This window comes from Crotalus tigris, unplaced genomic scaffold, assembly GCF_016545835.1.
Source record: "Crotalus tigris isolate CLP2741 ecotype Arizona unplaced genomic scaffold, ASM1654583v1 scf7180000024293.1627790, whole genome shotgun sequence".
Classification (NCBI taxonomy): Eukaryota; Metazoa; Chordata; class Lepidosauria; order Squamata; family Viperidae; genus Crotalus; species Crotalus tigris.
The window spans coordinates 1001309-1021064 of record NW_024100466.1 but is presented as its reverse complement, the minus strand read 5'-3'; the positions used below and the strand labels follow the sequence as shown (position 1 = coordinate 1021064).

General features: G+C 47.3%; 2 protein-coding genes and 1 long non-coding RNA gene across 3 annotated transcripts in view; 2 read left to right on the top strand and 1 right to left on the bottom strand.

The window, feature by feature from the left end:
* The first annotated feature begins 511 nt into the window (after positions 1 to 511).
* DGUOK (deoxyguanosine kinase) lies at positions 512 to 5876 on the top strand. Its single transcript, XM_039324287.1, has 7 exons — positions 512 to 741; positions 814 to 932; positions 1435 to 1631; positions 2475 to 2622; positions 3201 to 3316; positions 3774 to 3873; positions 4454 to 5876. The coding sequence occupies exons 1-7, from the start codon at positions 687 to 689 to the stop codon at positions 4484 to 4486; spliced, it is 768 nt and encodes a 255-aa protein (XP_039180221.1). The 5' UTR covers positions 512 to 686; the 3' UTR covers positions 4487 to 5876.
* Positions 5877 to 6363: 487 nt separating this feature from the next.
* LOC120299408 lies at positions 6364 to 10068 on the bottom strand. Its single transcript, XR_005554413.1, has 2 exons — positions 9347 to 10068; positions 6364 to 8366 (listed from the first exon to the last, which is right to left on the bottom strand). It is a non-coding gene; the product is annotated as an uncharacterized LOC120299408 (long non-coding RNA).
* A 2292-nt stretch (positions 10069 to 12360) lies between these two features.
* Positions 12361 to 19756, top strand: part of TET3 (tet methylcytosine dioxygenase 3) — a 43341-nt gene continuing 35945 nt past the window's right edge. Inside the window, exon 1 of the mRNA XM_039324105.1 lies at positions 12361 to 12716. The gene's annotated coding sequence lies outside the window, so the exon portion shown is untranslated. The remainder of the gene's footprint in view (positions 12717 to 19756) is intronic.

The following is a 19756-nucleotide window of genomic DNA, read 5'->3' as shown; positions in this document are numbered from 1 at the left end:
AAATTGTCTATCCTTAAAACACTTGCTAAAATATTTAATTTGAAATATACCTTTCATGAGTTATGGCTTGTTCGGGACAGTGAATCAATGACAGATTGAAAATAAACTATCTGTAATTTAGAATTCTTAATTGTTTATTTTTTTGGGGGGAGGATTCATTAAAAACAATTGCTAATCCTGGCTTCTTTTATACGCAGCTTTGTAACCCAGCAAGGACTCACCTATTTTGTTTTTCTGGAAGATATATTGTCAAGTACATTAGGTGTAATCTTGTGTTAGCTATGCTGGCTCAGGAATTCTGGGAGTTGAAGTCCATGACTCCTAAAAGAGCCAAGGTTGCCTACCCCATCCTTGGTCACCAACTATGAGGCTATTGGGAATACAGGAGGAGCTGCACTACAGGAAGCAGGGCGATGCCCGGCAGGGAACGGGGCTCCGCGCCGCCTGGAGCCGACTCGCTCTTCCCGCCTGCAGGGCAGCCCGCGAGACTTCCGGGGATCCGTTCCGTGAGGGGGACGGCCCCTCGTCGGAAAGCGGAACCCCGGAGCACGGAGAGCTGCAGCCGGGGGAAGGAGCGGGCGGAGGGCCGCACTTCCGGGCGGAAGTGATGATCGTCCTAACCCTCCGGCGTGGTAGGGAGGAAGCGGAGTCAGTGCACGTGCGGGCTCTCCTCGTCCGGTGGCGCCATGGCGGGCGCGGTGCGGACGGTCGCCAAGAGGCTCTCGGTTGAGGGCAACATCGGTGAGGATGCGGGGCGGCGGGGCGGGCTGTCTCGTGGCTGGGCGGCCCTGACGCCACTTCTCCTCTCCACAGCCGCGGGCAAGTCGACCTTCGTGCGGTTGCTGCGCAGAGCTTTCCCCGAGTGGCGCCTGAAGCCCGAGCCGGTAGCCAAGTGGCAGGAGGTCCGAGCCACCGCCGCCGCCGCCCCCCAGGTAGGTTGGACGCGGCTCCCGGAGATGCCGCCCGCGGCTGCCACCCCTCTTAGCCTGCGCCCGGCCCGGCGAGCTTCCGGCGCCCTTGCAGGTCTTCCGCCGAGCATGTGTCGAGCCGCCGCCGGGAGGTCGAGCCGGTTTGGCCCGCGGGTGGTTGCGCAGAGCCTGCCCGGAGGAGGGAAGGGACTCCGGCCGCCTGCGCCGCTCCAGGAAGGCGGGAGAGCGAAGGAGAGGATGGGGACTCCGGGCTCCTCTCGCGGCTCAGGGGAGGCGGAGAGCTTCTGCCCTGCCTTGAATAGGGAGCCCGAACGGCAGCCGGGCTCGTGCAGAAAGGCCCGGTATGGGGCTCCCCTCCCCCAGACGACGTGGAAAATGCTTATATTGACACCCCCCCTTTTTTTTTTAAATGAAACCCTGTTGAAGTTGTGTGCCATCCTGTGCCCGAGTTGCTCTCCTGCCAGAGCAGGAGGGGCAGCTCTTTCTCCTCTGTGTCTTGCCGCAGGCCTCTCCTCCTCCTCCTCCTCGAGACTTCGGGAACCTGCTTCAGATGATCTATCGGGACCCTTCCCGATGGTCCTACACCTTCCAGACCTACTCGTGTCTGAGTCGGCTGAAGGCACAGCTGGAACCCCTGGCTGCTGAGACCCCAAAGACGCAGGAACCGGTGCTGGTGTTCGAGAGGTCTGTCTACAGCGACAGGTAGAGGACACAATTTTGGACCAATTCTCTACTGGTCCAGTGGTTTTTGCAATCAAGATATGGGTTAGCCTTTATGGCCATTGAAACTATAGCTCATGTCCTGCTATACTGCACCTTCTATAACAGGGGTGTCAAACCCTATCACATCGCGGGCCTATTGTGACTATCATGACTTATTTTGCCCCTGCGAGGCCGGGGTGGGTGTGGCCTGTGCAGGCCGCATCCGGCCCGTGGAACACATGTTTGACAAGCCTGTTCTATAAGGACTCACAAACTTAATTTATAATACCTTACTGATAAAACACCCAGCTCTTTATTATTGCTTTTATTTTATTTATTTGCGTGCACAGTTCCATTTGCACAAGTGGCGGGAAGCACATGCACAAGTGCCTACTGCTCACATAAATGGAGCTGCGTGCAGGAGCACCTACTCACGCTGAACCATTTCTTCTTTCTTGGAATTGGCCAAGAAGGAGCCAGCACATGAACACTGGAATGGTTCTGTAATGATGGGATGGAAGCTGATACCCTCTGAGCTTTGGGGGAGGGGATGCAGAAATGATCTCAGGAGAAAGATAACTCATGTGCAAGAAAATGATCCTCCGGATGGAGATGCCCAACCTTTTCCCACTTCTCTCCTAGGAGCCTGCCAGCCTCTTAAAGATATTTGAGGATCTTGTTCCCATTATTCCCATTTATTGTGGCCCAAAGTATGGGGATTGTAATACAAGGCAACTGAAAAACACAAGGCTAGGAAATGTGCATAAAGTTAGATATCTGAATCCTTGCCTACTTCTAGCTTCAAGGTGGTGTCACTGGCTTGTTTCTCCTCTTCTTCCTCAGGTACATCTTTGCAAAAAATCTCTTTGAGATTGGCCACATGACTGAGATTGAGTGGATCATTTACCAGGATTGGCACACCTTCCTCCTGCAAACCTTTGGGGACCAACTTGCCCTCCATGGCTTTCTTTATCTCCGGGCCCCTCCAGAGGTAACCAAAAGGGCAACTGGTAACTATTTTGTGTTATGTTCCAAGCTCTCTCTTTTCCCATTAGCGCTCTTTACTAGTCTTCAGTGTTCTTTCCTAATGATGTATCTCCTATTTGAGCTCTTCTTCCTAGCTGGCGTCTACTTCAGCTGCCTTCAACCCATATTCTGTGCCAGGCATAAAAAAAAAACTCAGCTTGCTCCAATTCCCACATTTCTTCTCTAACTCAAAATCTGGTAGAATAATTGCTGGACTGTGAAACCAGCAATGCATCCCCCCCACACACACACACACACGCCAGTTAGGTGTTTAGCAAATTGGGCCTGGTAGATGGCTGCTTTTGGGAGCAACGGCCGGTCTTGTGAGAAACTCAGCACTCCGGTTAGGGTGCCTTGTAGAAGGGATCTCTCCTGTTCCTTTTCTTAGAAGCAGCTCTAGGTTGTCGCTTTGTGCCAGAACCCACACAGCGGGGGAAAGAGCTCAGTATCCTGGCAGGAAGCCTCCAGTGATTTGTTGAGCAAAAGTCTCCAGAGCTTCTGGGCATCTTGGGCTGGTTAGTGAGGTTGTTTTCTCCTTTCTAGGTCTGCTTTGAGAGGCTGCACTGGCGATCCAGGCCTGAAGAAAAGGACCTCCAGCTACCTTACCTGGAGCAGCTTCATGTCCAGCATGAAAACTGGCTTGTGAAGAAGGCTACTGTGTGGGTCCCTATAGGGGCTGTTTCCCGCCATGGTTGACATGACCCTGGCCTGCTTTCTGGGAAGGATATTCATGGGGGCGGCAGGGGAAGGGATAGTGCCATGGGAGAGGATTGCAGATGGGGCAGGGGAGGAAGGTTGGAGGAGAAGGACCAAGGCAACATGAAAAAGAAGGGACTGTGTGAAAAGAGTGTGGAAGTGGGATCTGGAAGGTCACCAAAGTCCTGCTTATGCCAGATGCAAGGGGAAAGAGATTGTGCAGGGAAGCCTGCATATCTAGCTAAGCCACAGATTGGGCCCAGTGTTCTTGGCCAAGAGCTGCATTTTACTCCCAGCAGTGTGATCACATTACAAGCGAACAGGACTTGGCTTAGGACATGAACAGACACTCAGCAATCTACACGGGCATCAGTTAAATCAAAGGGATTTTCATAAGTGAATATATTTTTATTCCCATAGGATCCATTCTGAAGCTTTAAGAGATGTGCCTGTCTTGATTCTAGATGTCACAAAGGATTTTGAGAATGATCCAAATGAACAAAGCAAGCTTGTAGGCCAGGTAAGACTTCCCCAGTTGGTTACTTCTATAAAATAAGAAAGAATTGGTAGAGCATGAAAAGGGGACTAATTCATTGTTTTTTATCAGTGCACGTTATTCATTAAACCAAACAGAATAGTGGGCAGTCGGACACCTTGAACAGAGTGAGATGACCTGTTTAAATATGCTTTAACGCTTGCTGTCTCCATGCTAGACATGTGGCAAATCATTTAAAAAAAAAATAACCCTGCAGTTCAGCTTGTCAGAAGTGGCAATCTTGTATAGGGAGCACCAGCCTCCTCTCCATTCAGTGCACTTATTTCATCCCCAACATGGTGAAAAAATGGTGAGAAATGGAGGTGTTGCTTTTGGAAATCCCCCATTTTGAAGCTATTCCTGCTTCCCACCTGGATGTCCAGAGGACATTAATGCCCCCGTTCCCTGTTTGATACGAACAGAGCTATGGCTAAGAGAACTAACCCCACTACAAGCCATAATTAAAGCCCTGCTTCATATATTCATTTTAACCAACAAGGGTTTGCAAACCTGCCAGTTCTGGTTTCCTTTGGTCCTTTTTAAAGGGTCTTTCTTTTTTTCACAGGTGAAAACTTTTATGAAAACTCTTTTGTTCTGATTCTTTGCCTTCCATCTCTTCAACTATCTCCAATTAAGGGGAGTTGGATTCTGCATTCTACAACTAAGAGCTGCTTGCTTAATACTAAGGAAGCAACGGGAGTGGTCTGTCTTCAAGCAGATACAAACTCCAGGCAGGTCAGAAAGCCTGGCAAAGGTCTGGCTTCCACCCAGTATTAGCAAGAAGGCGGTGGGGGATAGTCCCAACCCAGCAGAGGGCCTCAGGTGCATTCCGTAGACTCCCTGGGGCTCTCCAAGAAAGGTGGGCAACGTTTTTGGTGGAGCTGAACTTGGCACAGCTACCGATCCTGCTGAGTCCTGCCCACACTAGTCAAGCCACAATCATGGACCGGCTTTGCCTGGTCAGCTTCTTCCCTCCCTCTGGCTGCTGAATTTCTGCAGATTTGGCACCCATCTGGCATGGAGTTGCTTCGTGACCATCTTGTGCCCTTTAATTTCATTCCTACCCCATGAGTCCTGCTCCTCTGGATGGTGTGATGAGGTACCTCAAGAGTGTGGTGCCTCAAGAGCCCTGCGTCTTTTCCCCTGTGCCAGGAAGGGTCAGAGACCCAAGTTTCAAGACCAGCCGAGGATCACAGTTCACAAGTTGAAAAAGATGCAGCCTAAACTGGGAGCCTTTTGCACCCAGTTCAGCATATGATGGTTTTCTGTTGGAGCTGATGGACAACTGAATCATAGTTACGCCATCTTGAATTGCCTCATGGGGATGGGGGTCCTTTCAAGATATAACCCAGCATATTCCTAGCCTACTGGACAGCTACTTTTGTCACCCCTGTAACAGATTAAACATCGGTAACACTACTGGAAACCCGACAATTCCAGAATGGAATGGGGCCGTTACACCTCCATTCCCTAGCTCATGGGGCCCACTGGATACATAATCTGCTTTGCTATTACTGAAGTCCTAAAGAAAAGCATTATAGGGCAGCTATCTTTTTGGGGTTTTTTTAATAATATTTTATTAATTTTCCAACTTTACATTTGAGTATTTGGAAAGCAACATGGTGATTGGGTAGTCAATAGTTCAATAACAAAATCTTTAGTGCAAATCTCAGGTTACAACATCAGATATTTCTTCTCTTTTTCCCTTAACATTTACTGTCCCATATTCAAGTTAGTACAGTTCTAATTATATCAACTCAGTAAAAACATCATTATTACATTTATCATTAAACTTTTGGCTTATACATATCTTGATTACATTCAGTCTTCATAAACAATTCATATCCCGTTAATTTTTACTAATTTTTAGTTTCTCATCAATATTCCAATTTAACCTTTGATATTTATAATTTTCAGACTTTGGGTATCCAAGATTTCCCTTATCTCACTTCATAACAAAGTATAATATCCAGAATACACATTTTATCTATTTGAATATAATCTTGTTCTATTTCCTAAAAGTTAACTATTTCCCACCATATTAAATCATCTACTTAATAATACAATATTCCCCTTTAATAAATCAAAACCATTATATATATATTACCTGGGTTAGTCAATAAATTAAACATATTCATAACAATTTTCTTTTCCCTTTTAGGTCTAATTTTTAAATACTAAACAAAATCCTTATTTTCAACTGATTTCCAAGTATTTCAAACCTAATGACCAAAATTCCCCTTATCTCAACATCTCCCTTTAACCCTCTAATTGATACTATGAAATCCCCTCTAATAGGTCAAGACCCCAATTTTCTTCAACCTTATTCTGGCTTTCTTCCTTTGCCAATTGGTGCAGTGAGGATGCTGCAATGGTCATAAATGTGAAAAATGGTCATAAGTCACTTTTTCAGGGCCATTATAACTTTGAACAGTCACTAAGCAAACTTGTAAGTCAAGGACTTCTGTGCTTTACCACCTTTTTTTTTTTTTCCATCAAGTTTTGGATACCTTACTAGGCAACTGGTGGTACTTGAATATTGCCATATTCTAAAAGTGGTACAGTCAGTGAAAAGGTTGAAAAGCCCTGCTTTATATCCTTTAAAGGTTAATCCCTCTGCAAACTCTGGCATCTTATGCAACACCCTGAAGCTGGAATGGCCAAGCTTTCTGTGCAAGATATGGATGCATGAATCATGTGCCACATTATCAAATGTTTGGGCACATTGAATCTTTTGTGCCTGCAACACGTAAAGATTATCTTGTTTTATGCCCTGTGCACATACATTCCCATTTCTTTTTATGAGACATTTCCCATTTACAGATGTGGTCTCAAACCCTTGTTTGTCAAGACTAGAGACACAGTAAATTATGCTCCATTTCAGGTACACATAATACATTATTAAACCTTTCCTCCAGACATGGAATCAGCACACTGTCTTTCCCCATGACTTTTACCTTCTGGCCATTTGCTAAGGCCATTGCATCTCCAGTTGAATCCAATCTGGAAAAGAACTTAGAATCATTAACAATTGTTTGACTAGCCCCACTGTCTGTTAACATTTGTCTCTACTATTACAATAGATAACTTTTGCAACAGCAGCTTGTTCATTTGCTGTTCTTCCTTGTAAACAGTCTTAAAGTGAGTTTCAATCCCACAAATGAAGCATTTCTTTTTCTCCTGTTCTTCTTGGTAATTATCTGCTGAGATGTAATCCGATATCTGTGGACAGTCGGTCTGCTGTTTTGCTCTCTCTGTTCCTTGAAATGATGGCCCACGTTTCATCAAGACTAGTACCAACAGCACCTTCTGAGATTCAGGAATCTGCATTCCTCGCTTTTCTAATTCAACGAGCAGTTTCTGCATGTGGAACAAATGCTCTTCTATGCTCTCTCATGGCAGCAATCAGGCTCTGTACAATTGCCTTGATAATTGCACTATACTGCATGCTGACACACTCACGTGCACACTTCTCAACTTCAGCCAAAGTTTTGCAGTTTTTAAGTCAGCTACATTTAAGAATTGTTCATCTTCCACACTTAAGATGATGTAAGCCAGCTAACTGCATCTGTCTCTTTCCATGGGCAAATGTGCCAGATCCTTAGAGCCTCTCAAACTCCCATCAAGACTTCTTGAGGCAAAAGTCATTTGTGGCTTCTCCTAGTAGTTTCAGGTAAAGATCGGACCAGTGTCAAATGGTAGAAAAAGAGAATTGTAAAAAAACAAACAAGATTTCTTTGTGAAAGAAAAAAAAAGTTTTCTAATAAAGTGATGTCAGGCTGTGCATCTATTTATTTATTTTGTAGAGCAATTAGACTATATTTGATTGTTATATGATTACAAACCCAACAATTGGATTGTTGGTATAGTTACCTAACTGTGGTTGATCGCCTTTGTTGATGTGATCTCAGGTTCTTCAGCCTGGGATTAAAGCCAAGGTTTTACTTTGTGCGATTCCTGCCTAAAGTCAGAGTTCCTACTTTGATGCCGAGTTCACATAACATCACAATCCATGAGTTACAAAAACACAGTTGTGTTTACAGTAAATATTCTGCTGAAACAAGCGATCCAGATTAGACCTTCATATAATGGCTTGATTTCAGTATCTCCCGATCTTGCAGATGATTTCTTTTGGGGGGGGCTGCTCCTGCCCCAGCCTCAGGAAATCCATAACGGAGAGCTCAACCCAAGGAAAAAAATGTCTGAAGGGGATGATTATGGGACTCTGCCATGGAAAACAAAGAGGACAAACCCGACACGGGCAAATCTGAATAGGTTCATAAGAAAAAATAATTCTTACATTTATACTTTTGGTTTGTAAAGTAAAATTCAACAGCGAAACCAAGAAAATAAATAATTAAAGGATACCTTTCTGAAAGTCCCCGTATTCATCTCCCATTCCAGCTACGAGATACAAACTTATGAGCAAGTGGGCGTCCCATCAGGAATTCTCTCCTCGTCCCCTCCCCAGCAGCCAACTGAGGAGCAGAATAGAAGTGGGACAGGGACAGAAAATGCAAGTGGGCTTGTGGCAAGCTTGGTCCCTTTTCCCCACATATTGTAAAGTTTCACTCCCCCCAGAAGGTGGAATGGCAGTCTGATGCTGCTTTCGCATGATACAAACAGTGAGACCTGTGGATGTGGGACCCCATCCCCAGTGCTCTCTTCTGAGGGGCAGGTCAAGAAAATCTCCCAATGATGGAGACGTGACTTTATTTGAGAGTTGGAAAAGCACTGACAGAGTTCGATCTCTTCCATGCAACCCATCCTCTCGACTATTTTGGATACAAAAATGGATGTGGAGCCAAGGGAAAAAAGTTTCCATCCAAGCGAGGCTGAATGAGGGTTCCTGTTTCTCAGGGAGAATAAGTACCCCAGGTAGTCTCTTCTCCTTGGCCAGCCATGGGGGATGCTCTCCCTGACAGACTGTGACTAATTTTCCAGCCTCTGCATGTTGTGTTCGTGTTGCTGGAGGAAAGCAGCTGCAAATCAGAAGGTCTGACTCATGCTGTTTGACTTCTGAGGAGAGTCAAAGCACGAGGCCTTGCAACAGCGTCACGCCTCCTATTTGGAGGGGGCACCTGTTGGGAGTCCTGCCCTGCCAGCCCCCCCCCACCTGTCAAGTGTGCCTCAGCACCGTCTGCTTCACGCATAGTTGCAGCTCTGGGCTGCAGGGGCTGGGAGGGGCAGCTGCCCAGGCTAGGGGCCCTCCTTCCCGCACATTGGCAGGCATAGCAAAAGCAGAGGGGAAGGTGTACGTGCTCCGAGAAGAGCCCCTGCCTACGCTGCCTCCTTCAGCATGAGTCACTCAAGCAACACCTGAGAGTGGGCTCGCCTTCCAATTTCACTCCAACCATTTTGAGATTGGAGAGAAGGAAAGACAGCTCAGTTTGTTTAATAGAGCCTGAGAAAAAGCACATGATTTCAATGTCTTGCCAACACATCACCCTGCACTTACTAAGCATGCCGTCCTCTTTGTCGTCATCAGAAATACACTTAGATCACCGCCTACGCTGTCAATTGCCAAATCCACCCACATAGAAGCGGCAGCAGCAGCAGCAATGGCTCTTTGAACAAGTCAGCCCTTGCCTTTACAAGCTGACTTGTGACGGAAGATGCTGCCTCTGTCTTTTCCCCTCTCCTCCTCCGTCACAGGAGCCACAGGGCTCTAATTTCTGCCTGGTCTGAAATTCCAAAAGTCACCTCCCACCTTGTGGCTGTAACTCAGCACTATGTCAAGCCTGACTCTACAGCAAATGAGAAATCTCTCCAGTCAGGCTGAGGGAACCCCGGAGCGGAGTGAGCTGTCCCTCAGGACTGCTCCTGTCCCAGGCTGGTTTCTCTATTACTGAATCTGTCTGGCAGTGGAGGCCTCAACCCCGTTGGTGGTAGTAAAGTACATTTTTCTTCTTCAAATTAATCCGGGTAGTCTTTGACTTACAACCATCTGTTTAATGACCATTCAAGAAGTGACTTGTGATCAGTTTTCACATTTATGACCACTACAGCCGTCCCATGATTAAAATTTGGGTGCTTGGCAGCTAGCATGTTGCATGGCCATGGAAGTCATATGATCACCATTTGTAACCTCTCCAGCTGGCTTCTGATAAGCAAAATAAATGGGGGAAGCCAGATGTGCTTAACAACTGCATGATTCACTTAACAACTGCAGTGATTTGCTTAACAACCATTAGTTCTAGGTTATTTCTATCCTTGATGAGTTTCCATCCATTGCTTTTTGTCCTGCCCTCAGGTGCTTTGGAGAATAGATTGACCCCCTCTTCTTTGCGGCAGCCCCCCAAATATTAGAATGCTGCCCACACCCCAGTCCAGTTGCCTCATATAAAAGCATCTTTGGGATGTTTCCAAAAAAAACTTTCCAACAAAACTGCAAGTCCAGGCAGTCATCAAGCGACAGCATTGACTTGAAGGCGTACAGACACTGTCTTCTGGTACCTTTAAAGTTCTTTAGGACTTCTCACAGTGGACATGTGTAGGGGCATGTCACAATGGACACATGACAGCAGTCCCAACAGCTCTAACATCGTTTATTTCAGAAGAGGTTACTGCAGTTTGTTGGCATTGTTTGATGAGCCTGTCATGCATCTCCTTTCAGTTCTTTGATTTTGTGATGTGATACTACAGATTTTAACAGATGCTTTGGTTTGTAATGTCATATAAACACAATTGGTGTCCATACATCCGGCTTAGCTCTTGTCTAAAAAATATTGTATAAACATAGACCAAGAGGTTATATATGCATGTCTCCTAACGACATCAGCAAGGAATATGCCCCGTGCCATTTTTATTTCTAGGTCAGCACAACTCTGTGATTGTTCCCTGGGAACTGGTATTCTTTTCTTCTTGACTCTTTAGCTGAGGAGAGCCTGATAATGCATATTGTATCCGGCTGGAGCGGCTGCTAGCGCTCCGACAGCCGGAGTTCCATTGCAGCCAGCCACAGTTCCACTCTTTTCCCCCATCCTCAAATCTTCGCCAAGTCTTTACCATTCTCCCAAAGGATGGGTAGGCAGTTGGGGTCCAGCACCCCAAAAGAAAATATAAGTTTTAAGAGACTTGGTTTAATGTCATGGTTCCAACAGACAGAGACCACGAGGAGGAGTTATGACTTTCCCCTCAAGTATCTTAATACTGGAAATGCAACATTAGAGACACTTCTCTTTCTGCTAGTGACTACGTACCTGTGTGTGCACATAGATATGAGTGAAAAGTCTATTCACCAGGTGCCACTCCATTCACACAGCCCTCAGGGAGGAGGAGGGCATGAACATCACCAGTTTCCCATCCGTACACTAGAGGTTGTGGCAACAATTTCTTCCGGGTTGTGTTCAATCCAATTCATGTACAGATAAGCTCTGCAAACAGTTCATAAGGCATCTGCCGACCCCCCAAGTGGCTAAGATTGGTCTGGGCAATTGGTTTCAGTCTAGGAAGTAATTCTGCTGTCAGTAAATCTCCACAGAATAGGAAAAGGTCAGTTATGGGCAGGCACACAGCCATCCCTTTCTCCTACCTGACTGAGGGACCTAATCTGGGAATGAGAAATATGCTGTCCTCTAATGACTTCCTAGTTCAGAGCCATCTGTCCCGCTTTTGAAATCCCTCCGGCTGCGTTTGGGACACACTTTGTGCTTTTGGACAAACCAAATGAGTTCTGCAGCTCCTGCCTGCAAAGTGTGGTCTGTAGGGCGAAGAGCGGATTCACAGATGGCACTTGGCCACGATGGGTTATTAATCATTGTTTGTACAATAAATCCCAGTTGGCTATGTTCATCTATCAAACTAAGCCAAAAGCCATTGCTGACAAGTTCTTAGTGAGCGGATTTACAGATTAAAACAAAATGATTGTCTTTCTGTTCACTTTTATGTGCATCCTACAAAGCAGGCAGCATTCTCTGTGGTCAGCTTCAGCAGATAGAATGACTTTGCACCTATTGGTTCCATTGGTGTTTTCACACCATCAATAATCACCGACACTCCTGTGAAGGAATCTATGTTGTGTATATTTGAACCTGGAGCATTAATGGGTGATGGACTGAAGCGTGCATTAAAACCACCACCACCACCGAGTGAAAAGAACCAGTAATTAACGCTTTCACACGGCCAACATCGCATTTCTTCTGACCCTGCGGAAGACAGTAAAAACCCTGGACTGCCTGGGGGGGGGGAAGCTTCAGGGCCCCCCCCCGGTCCGTGTGGCTCGGCGGGGGGGGGGTTCTTCTCCCGGAATCCCAGCTCCCTTCGCGGATGGAGCCGCGGCGAGGCTCTCCTCTCTGCCGGGGGAGCCTCCGGCGGGTCGGGCCAGGGGAGGCGCGGGCGGCGGCGGCGACCCAGGCCTGCCTCTGGCAGCTGAGCCTTCCGAGCGGAGGGGACGGGAGGGCGGCTGCGGAGGCCTGCCCTGCCGCTCCGCGTCGGCTGGCCCGGGGCTGGGCTGGGCTGGGCTGGGCTGGCGTCGCCTCCCCTCCCCTCCATCGGGCGGGCGGGCGAAGGCGGCGGGCTGGGCATGCATGTCACGTCCACCCCGCTGGCTTCTCGGGGAGGGGGAAGCGGGCGGGAGCTCGGCCGGGCGATAATGATTCGGGCGTCTGGCAGCAGAGAAGCCCCCGCTCGCACCAGGGCGTCCGCAGCGCCGCTTCCAGGGGAAGGAGGCAAGATGGCTGCGCGGTAGCGGCGGAGGCTGGCCGGCGCTGAGCAGTGCTGGGGCGGACGCGGCGGAGCGCGGGCAGAGGCGGCGGCGGCGGCGGCGGCGGGAGGCCCCTGGCTGGCTGGCAGCGCGGAAGGGGCCGAACAGGACCGGCGCTCGCAAGGTAAGCGGCCCCTTCTCTGCCTCGCCAGGCGGGCTTCTCCTCCCTGCCGTCCCCTCTGCTTCCAGGGAGGCTGATCTGAGCGGAGGGGGGACCTTTAAACCGCGCGTTGCGGGCCCTTCCGAGGCGCAGAGCCTCCTGGCTGGGGCTCCCTCCGCTCTGAAAAGTCAGTTTCGACACTTTCAGGACCCCCCCCCCTTTGCAGCTGGACAAAAGGGAAATTGGCGCACCGGCACAAGCGCCAGGAGCGGCGGAGGAGCCGCGGTTTCCCCTTTTCTCTTCCGAGACAAAAGCCTGGGTAAAAAGGGGTGGGGGTGGGACGAAGGGAGCGTGCCCGACTCCATATAAAGACAAAACACTCCTGAAGAAATTGTTGTGAAGGCTGCCTGTTTGGGGGTTTCTTATGTCTCTGTGTAAGTTTTCCTCCTGAGCTGTCCTAAACCTGAAAAATGTCTGAAATGGTCTTTCCTCCAGGCTTACGAGGGACCGATTGTTAGCCTGTTCGGTCCTTGGCCCCCTTCCCCCCCCCGTACCCTGTATTGCTGGTGAAATTAGCGGAGGAGTCAGAGCCTTCCTTAAGGCAGCAGCGATGACATCAGCCTGATGTCACTCAGCGGCTGCCCTAACTTTTCTGCCATGCAGCGTAACTACCGTCTGGGTCTAGGGATGGTGCAAAAGCACCTTGAGTTTCTTAATTTCGGAAGATGCCCAGAAGGAGATGCTTCACATAGTTTGGCCCTTTAGGTCTTCACAGCCAAACCTGACTTTCTTTCTGTGCAGAGGTGACCTCAGTAAGTAGCAATTAGCCTGCCACCCGGGCGTAGGGAACTGATTTGTATCTCAGATCTGGGAGCAGCTCCATGGGAAAATCCCTAGGAGGAGTAGGCAGTTAGTGATGATGAAACTCTTAACTCAGCATTGCAGCTTATGGTGGTTGGAGGGTTTTGAGGAAGCTCTGAGGGGGAGGGGACTCCACTCTGGGAAGAGAATTTCACTATGGGCAAGAACAACAGACCCTACTAAGGACTACAGCTGGTGCAAAAAGCAGGGATGCATCAGCTGTCCATCAAATCGTGACCCTCAAGTGACTGTGCGCAGAACTGTTTCTTTAAACGTTGGCAGCCATGTTACTTAGTGGGGTGGAGGGAACATCCAGATCGCATGATATCAGCGCTCAGCCGCCTAAGGAGGGAGGCTGATATGCAAAAGGCAGGGGAGGGGGAAGTTCCGATGAACGGGGGTGTATTGCCTACTCTGTATTCAGTCAATTTCTTGAGATGCCAGCAGGGTTGTGGGATGGATACACTGTGACTACTCTAAGGCTATTTGGGCATCAAAGCCAAAGTTGTTTCCCTCTCATTGTTTGAAAATTATGAAACCTAACGTTCACTTAGTCTCACACTCTATTTAGAATGTGTTGGTAGACAGGTTAGCAAAGCTAGGAATTAATATTAAAATAATTAGGACCGTATTAAGCAGAATTATTCCTTGATTTGAAAGCATGTAATTTTCCTCCCCCAGTCATTTTTTTTTGCTGTAGAAAATTCACTTTCAGGATCTCTCTCTTGAACCCATTGTTAACATGACCCCAAGTGAACCACTATGAAGACCTCTGTTATTGGTTCACCCTATTGTAACTTTTATGTTTTTCTTAATAAAACAATTTGTCCACAGTTTCAATATCCCTTTATTAATTTTAATTAATTGTTCTGTGTTTTCAGCTTACTTTATTTAAGAAAGATGCTATTCTTTGAAAGGGAAACCAAGATATATTTTGAAAATACAGAATCATGGAATTCTAGAGCTGCAGGGGAACTCTGTCCCCTGCTCAGAACAGAACCCAACTTAAGCCACATGGCTGTCCAGCTTCTATCTGAACGGAGGTTTCCCAGCCTCTGCCCCCCCCCCCAAGTTTTCTGCTTGATATGTCTGGAGATTCACCATATGTGAACCAGCCTCTGATTTTTAGCCTTATAAAATTGCTGAACAAGGGAGAATACTTGGGTTTAATATATATGTTAGTCTTGCTTGTTTTTTATTTGTTTGCCTTAAGTTTTCATGCCAGGATGTTTGACCATGCCTCTTCAGAATTAGTTGAAACGTACAGTGCTATGAATTGAGGTGGTGTAACTGTCAACAAGTTGGAATTGGAAGAATGGGAAGATCCAGCTTCTAGTTCCTGTGGCACTGGGGGTCTTTGGGGAAGTTATTCTGAGCCCCAACGTCTCTCACAGGGTTGTTGCTATGGGGAAAAATAGCAGGAGCTAGTATTCTATATGCTACTTTAAGGTCCTGAATAAAAAACGGACTACGGGTAGTCCTTGACTTACAACGGTTCATTTAGTGATTGTTTAAAGTTACAACAGCACTGAAAAAAGTGACTTACGACCACTGCAGCATCCCCATGGTCATATGATCAAAATTCAGATGCTTGCCAGCTGGTTCATAAATATGACGCTTGCAGTATCTTAGGTTTATGTGATCAGCTTTTGTGACCTTCTGACAAGCAAAGTCAATGAAGAATCCAGATTCACTTAACAACCATGTTACCAATTTAACAAATGTGGCTAAAACATACAAATACTGTAGTACAACAGTGATAATGTTCTTCAGAAGCCCTGAATGCTTCATGTCGGTTACTGCACTATAAGCCCTGGTGGGGAGGGCAAACGTGCCCCCTGTGCTTGGACCTTCCTATTGAGGCATCAGTTTTCTGACTTTAATTGTAAGATTTGTGATTTAATGCACTTCCTTTCTTTCTTGGCAGCAGGAGACCTGAAAAGATGTTAATTAAAGATTGCAGTTAAATACCTAGATTTTGAATGTGCTTGATTGGAAGGTTGTGTCCTTTTCTTTGCCCAGCTCTCAGTCTATGTCCTGTGGCATTAGAGTCCCCAAAACATACCATGTTCAGCCTTACAGGTTTATACACATTTCTTTTTCGTTGCAAAAGTCTAACACAGAAGCTGTATAACCAACCAACAGGTTAATTTCAGTTGTTATGTACAGTTGCCAGGAGACAGAATACAGGAAGGGCAAGTCAGCTGTAAGGTTGCCATTGATAAGTAGTCTCTCAGCAGAGTTGGATATTGAGGGTCTGCATCACTGAGTCATAGTGCAGTTAAAAATTAATATTAATATTTTGAGTAAAAAAGGAGCAAAGTTATTTTTTGATAAAACTGTTGCGCTATTGGTAATATTGCTCATCCTACATTTTTAGGGGCTCATTACAATTCAGACACTGAAATCAGCAATCTCAGAATATTTGTAAAGGATAACAGATTTGCTGCTGTAATTTGTCACATATCCTTCCTTAAAGAAAAACAATCTCATCCACATTGCCCACACTGTGAGGAAATGGCCTTTCCTAAGCTTTCCCCTGGAGGCCCGTCATTAGCTGGGATACATGTGTAAAAAAAGTGCTTGCCCCACATGGCTTCGGACCTTCTGCTATGAACACCTGCAGGCAGGTAACTGAGGCAAGGCAAAATGGAAGTAAAGGAACAGAAAGAAGTAATTGCATGCCCTGATGATTTTGGGAGCGAAGGAAATGCAGAGACGGGTCTGCTGGGATTAATGGCTGGGCCCTGTGGCAGAAATTCTTCTGGAGGTCCAACTTTGCAGTCAGGCTTAAAACTATCTGCATTACAGGCATGCTTTATGCATGGGAAGAGCCACCTGTTGGGTTTCTTCATGAAGGACGAAGGTATTTGTGTGCTACGTGAAGGCGTGTGCACATGCTTCCTAGAGGGCCCTTGGTCTGGCCTGGGAGTCACTTCTAGACCTAACCTCTCTGGAAGTGAGAAACTCTTTGGGAGGTGTTTGTGTTGATTTTCATGGAGAATAAATTATACAAATAAGGCATTTCTGTTTCCTTCATTTCTTCTCAGCAAATCCAAGTCGGGTTAAACTTTTATTCCCTTTTGTTAGCCTTGTTTTATGGGGCTAGGGCAACTTGGCACGGCCAGCTCAGCATCGTTGGCTCACTGCTGCCAGCTCGCCACTGCTGCCTCTGCCAACTCACTACTGTGAAGTCCCCCCAGGACAATTCTACACAGCCAGCCCGCTGTGGGGGCCACTTGTCACGGCAGCTGGAGGAAGAGCCAGCCGAGTGGGCGGGCGAGCAAACTAGCGGGTGGGCAGAGCGCAGATCAGCAGTGGGGGCAGAGCCAGGCAGGTGGGCAGAATGGTGGCGGGGGCTGGGGGCTTCCCATTCTCTCTCTCTCTCTCTCTCTCTCTCTCTCTCTCTCTCTCTCTCACACACACACACACACACACACACACACACACCTACTGCTGTGCTGAACTCCAGGGCAATTCAGGGTTGGGACTGTTTGGTGGCCGTAGTGTTTGGGCCGTTTGGCGCTGGCAGCGGGTGGGGCAGGCGGCAGGAGGTGGTGGCTGGGCACCCACCCATCCACCGCTGGGAGGTCCAGACTTGGTGCAGTGGCAGCAAATTGTCCCATTCTGTTGTTTTAGTCCAGACTGGAAACTTAAGAATTCTTTTTTCAAGAATTAAAGAGAACAAAAACCTGCTGGCTGAAATTTAAAGTGATATAGCTGTAACTTTTACTGTCTCATATTAAGGTATATATTGCCTAGCTCTGAACTTCATTTTTTCCCTTTCAAACGTGCTTGACATTCTCAATGCATTCCATGCAGCTCTCTTTGCCTTGCCTGTACTTGGAGGAAGAGATGGGTTGCATTTACTGAGTACATTTTTGATGTCCAGCTGAGCTCTCCTTCCTTGAGGAAAAAAATATCTAAAGCTGTGCTACATGAAAGAGCTGAAATTTACTGTTTTGGCATAAAAGACACGATGTTCTAATGAACTCACTCCCTGTATTCCAGCCAATGATGCAAATGAAGGAATGGAGCTGTCTTGAGGCAACTATGCCGGTTTTCTTAGGTCAGTCTTTGGCTGTTGGCTTGGGATGCCGTGTCACGCTAGTTTTTCTGGCTGCCTCTACAAAAAGATCCTGGAGATGGCTGTGACTAATTTTAGAGCACTGGACTGTGGAAGGAGCGCTCCTCATCTCCTCCCGCCAGTCTAGGACTGTGGCCTCCTAGCAGGGCTGGCACTCTTGACTAGCTGCTGCTGCCCGCCTGCCTGCCTGCCTGCCTGCCCACCCGCCCGCCTGCACGTGGCTTGCTAGGTTTACAAACACTGCTGGCCCTGCATGCCTGCCTTTTCCTCTCTGACTCAGCAGACTCCAGCATGGTCCCAGGCTAGGAAGCGGGAAGCCGAGCAACACTTTTCTATCCGCTGGTCCTCCTGCGGCCTCTGTGGTGGCTACATAAGGCATCGTGGTCCTTGATTCATTTGGAGAAACTCTGTAAAGCCTGCAGTTTTCAGCTTTGGGCGTCCAGACCCTTGCCGATTACGACTGCCTTATGGTCCACAAATGATCTGTGATCTTGCAGGGAAAGGGGCTATTAACAAGTTATGTTGTTTTGGAATAGGATGTTTGGGACAGAGGCGAGGCTGACTTTGCCAAAAATGTGAATTGCTACGTGGGGAGGAAGGACAGTGCTTGTTGTGTCTTTTTGCTGAGTGGAGTATTATTTTCGTTAATTGTGCTGGAATGGATGGCACTGCATTTTTTTCAACACTGTGTAGTTTCTCTGGCTGTTTTTTATATTGTACCTGAAAAAAAGAGAATGAGATAAATTAAATCTGATGAACTGTGATGACAATAGATCTCTCTAGCCTTTTTCTTCCCTGATGCTGGGATCTCTAACTACAATGTTGAGAGACGTTATGGGCTCCTCTGCAAAAATGGCTGCTGTCACAGAGGTCAGTTATAGAATTCCGAGCCTTCCTTTCCCCCCCTTGGGAATTTGAGAATGCAAAGGAAACATTGCTGCATAAGACATTATATTTTGTTAATGCTGTTAGAGACTTTACAGCCCATGTTTGATGCAACAATGTTGGCAAAGTGCCCTAATTGGGAAACTGCAGTGGGGGGAACCCTGCTTGATAAAGCTGACTTTCTAACAGCTTGGCATAGCTGTAGTGAACATGCACAAGTGGGCACCAATTAAGATACTTCTAATAATTTATAGCCTGAGATTTATTAAAAAGCATCTAGTCCTTTTTGATGTTATTCTATAATAGTTTATTAGCATAAGCGATATTCTATTGTACAATAGCAAAATTATCTCACTGTACTAGGTGATAAAATTTAATATTTAAAAAAGGGAACCACTGGGGAAATCACTCTTAGGACCGGTGCATTAAGAGAGAGATGCAGGCGGAGCGTTTGCTGGAAGGGAAGGGAAGGGAGTGGCAGAATCTCCCTCAGTTCATCACCTCCCCTTACCCACCAGCCCCAGGACCCCTGTGCTCAAAGACAGCCTTTTCCAGAGGAATTATTCTTAGCTGGGAGACCCCAGACGGGAAGAGGATTGTGAAAACTTCACGTTGCTGGAGAGTTCTTTTTCCTCCTTTCAACCCTCTGTTGGTATTCTAGGGGCATTATTAGCCTTGTCTTTGCTGACCTGAGAGAACACCTTTTTGGCCTTAGGGCTGTGCCAGAGAAGAGGGCAGATCGGATAAGGGATTGAGAGGAGCCCCTGCTGATCACAGGGGACCCGGCCAGGGGGCATCCGGCCAGAGGTCTCTGTGACAGTTGAGATCTGTCTTGCAATAAGGAAGCGCTGCGGGAACAGCAGCAGTAGCAGCCACAGCCGCCTTGAATCCCAGAAGATGCCATGTGTGGTCAGTCAATGCCTGTCCCGTCCCACTTTTCAGCCTCATTCCAGCATGAACAGGCATTGTGCACTTCTCTTTTTATCTTAATGGGAAGCAGGGTATTTGTTTAACTGCAAAACTGTGTGTGTGATTATTAATTACATTTCATGCCTCCCAACTCTCAGTGACTCTGGAGGCATTTGATGTTTGCTCTCTGGGCTCAGGTAGTGGCCAGGAAGGGCAAGTGTGAATTGATTGCCATACTCTGCCAGCATTAACAATCCGGAGCAGGGCTTCCCCTCTTCTTTGTGGCAGCCCCTCAGATATTGGAATGCTGCTATCATGTCAC

Excerpts from the sequence above, each read along its gene's own strand:
- DGUOK (XM_039324287.1), top strand. The coding sequence starts at position 687 with ATGGCGGGCGCGGTGCGGACGGTCGCCAAGAGGCTCTCGGTTGAGGGC. Across the intron at positions 742-813 it reads CTCGGTTGAGGGCAACATCG|CCGCGGGCAAGTCGACCTTC; the intron begins GTGAGGATGCGG and ends TCCTCTCCACAG. Across the intron at positions 933-1,434 it reads CCGCCGCCGCCGCCCCCCAG|GCCTCTCCTCCTCCTCCTCC; the intron begins GTAGGTTGGACG and ends GTCTTGCCGCAG.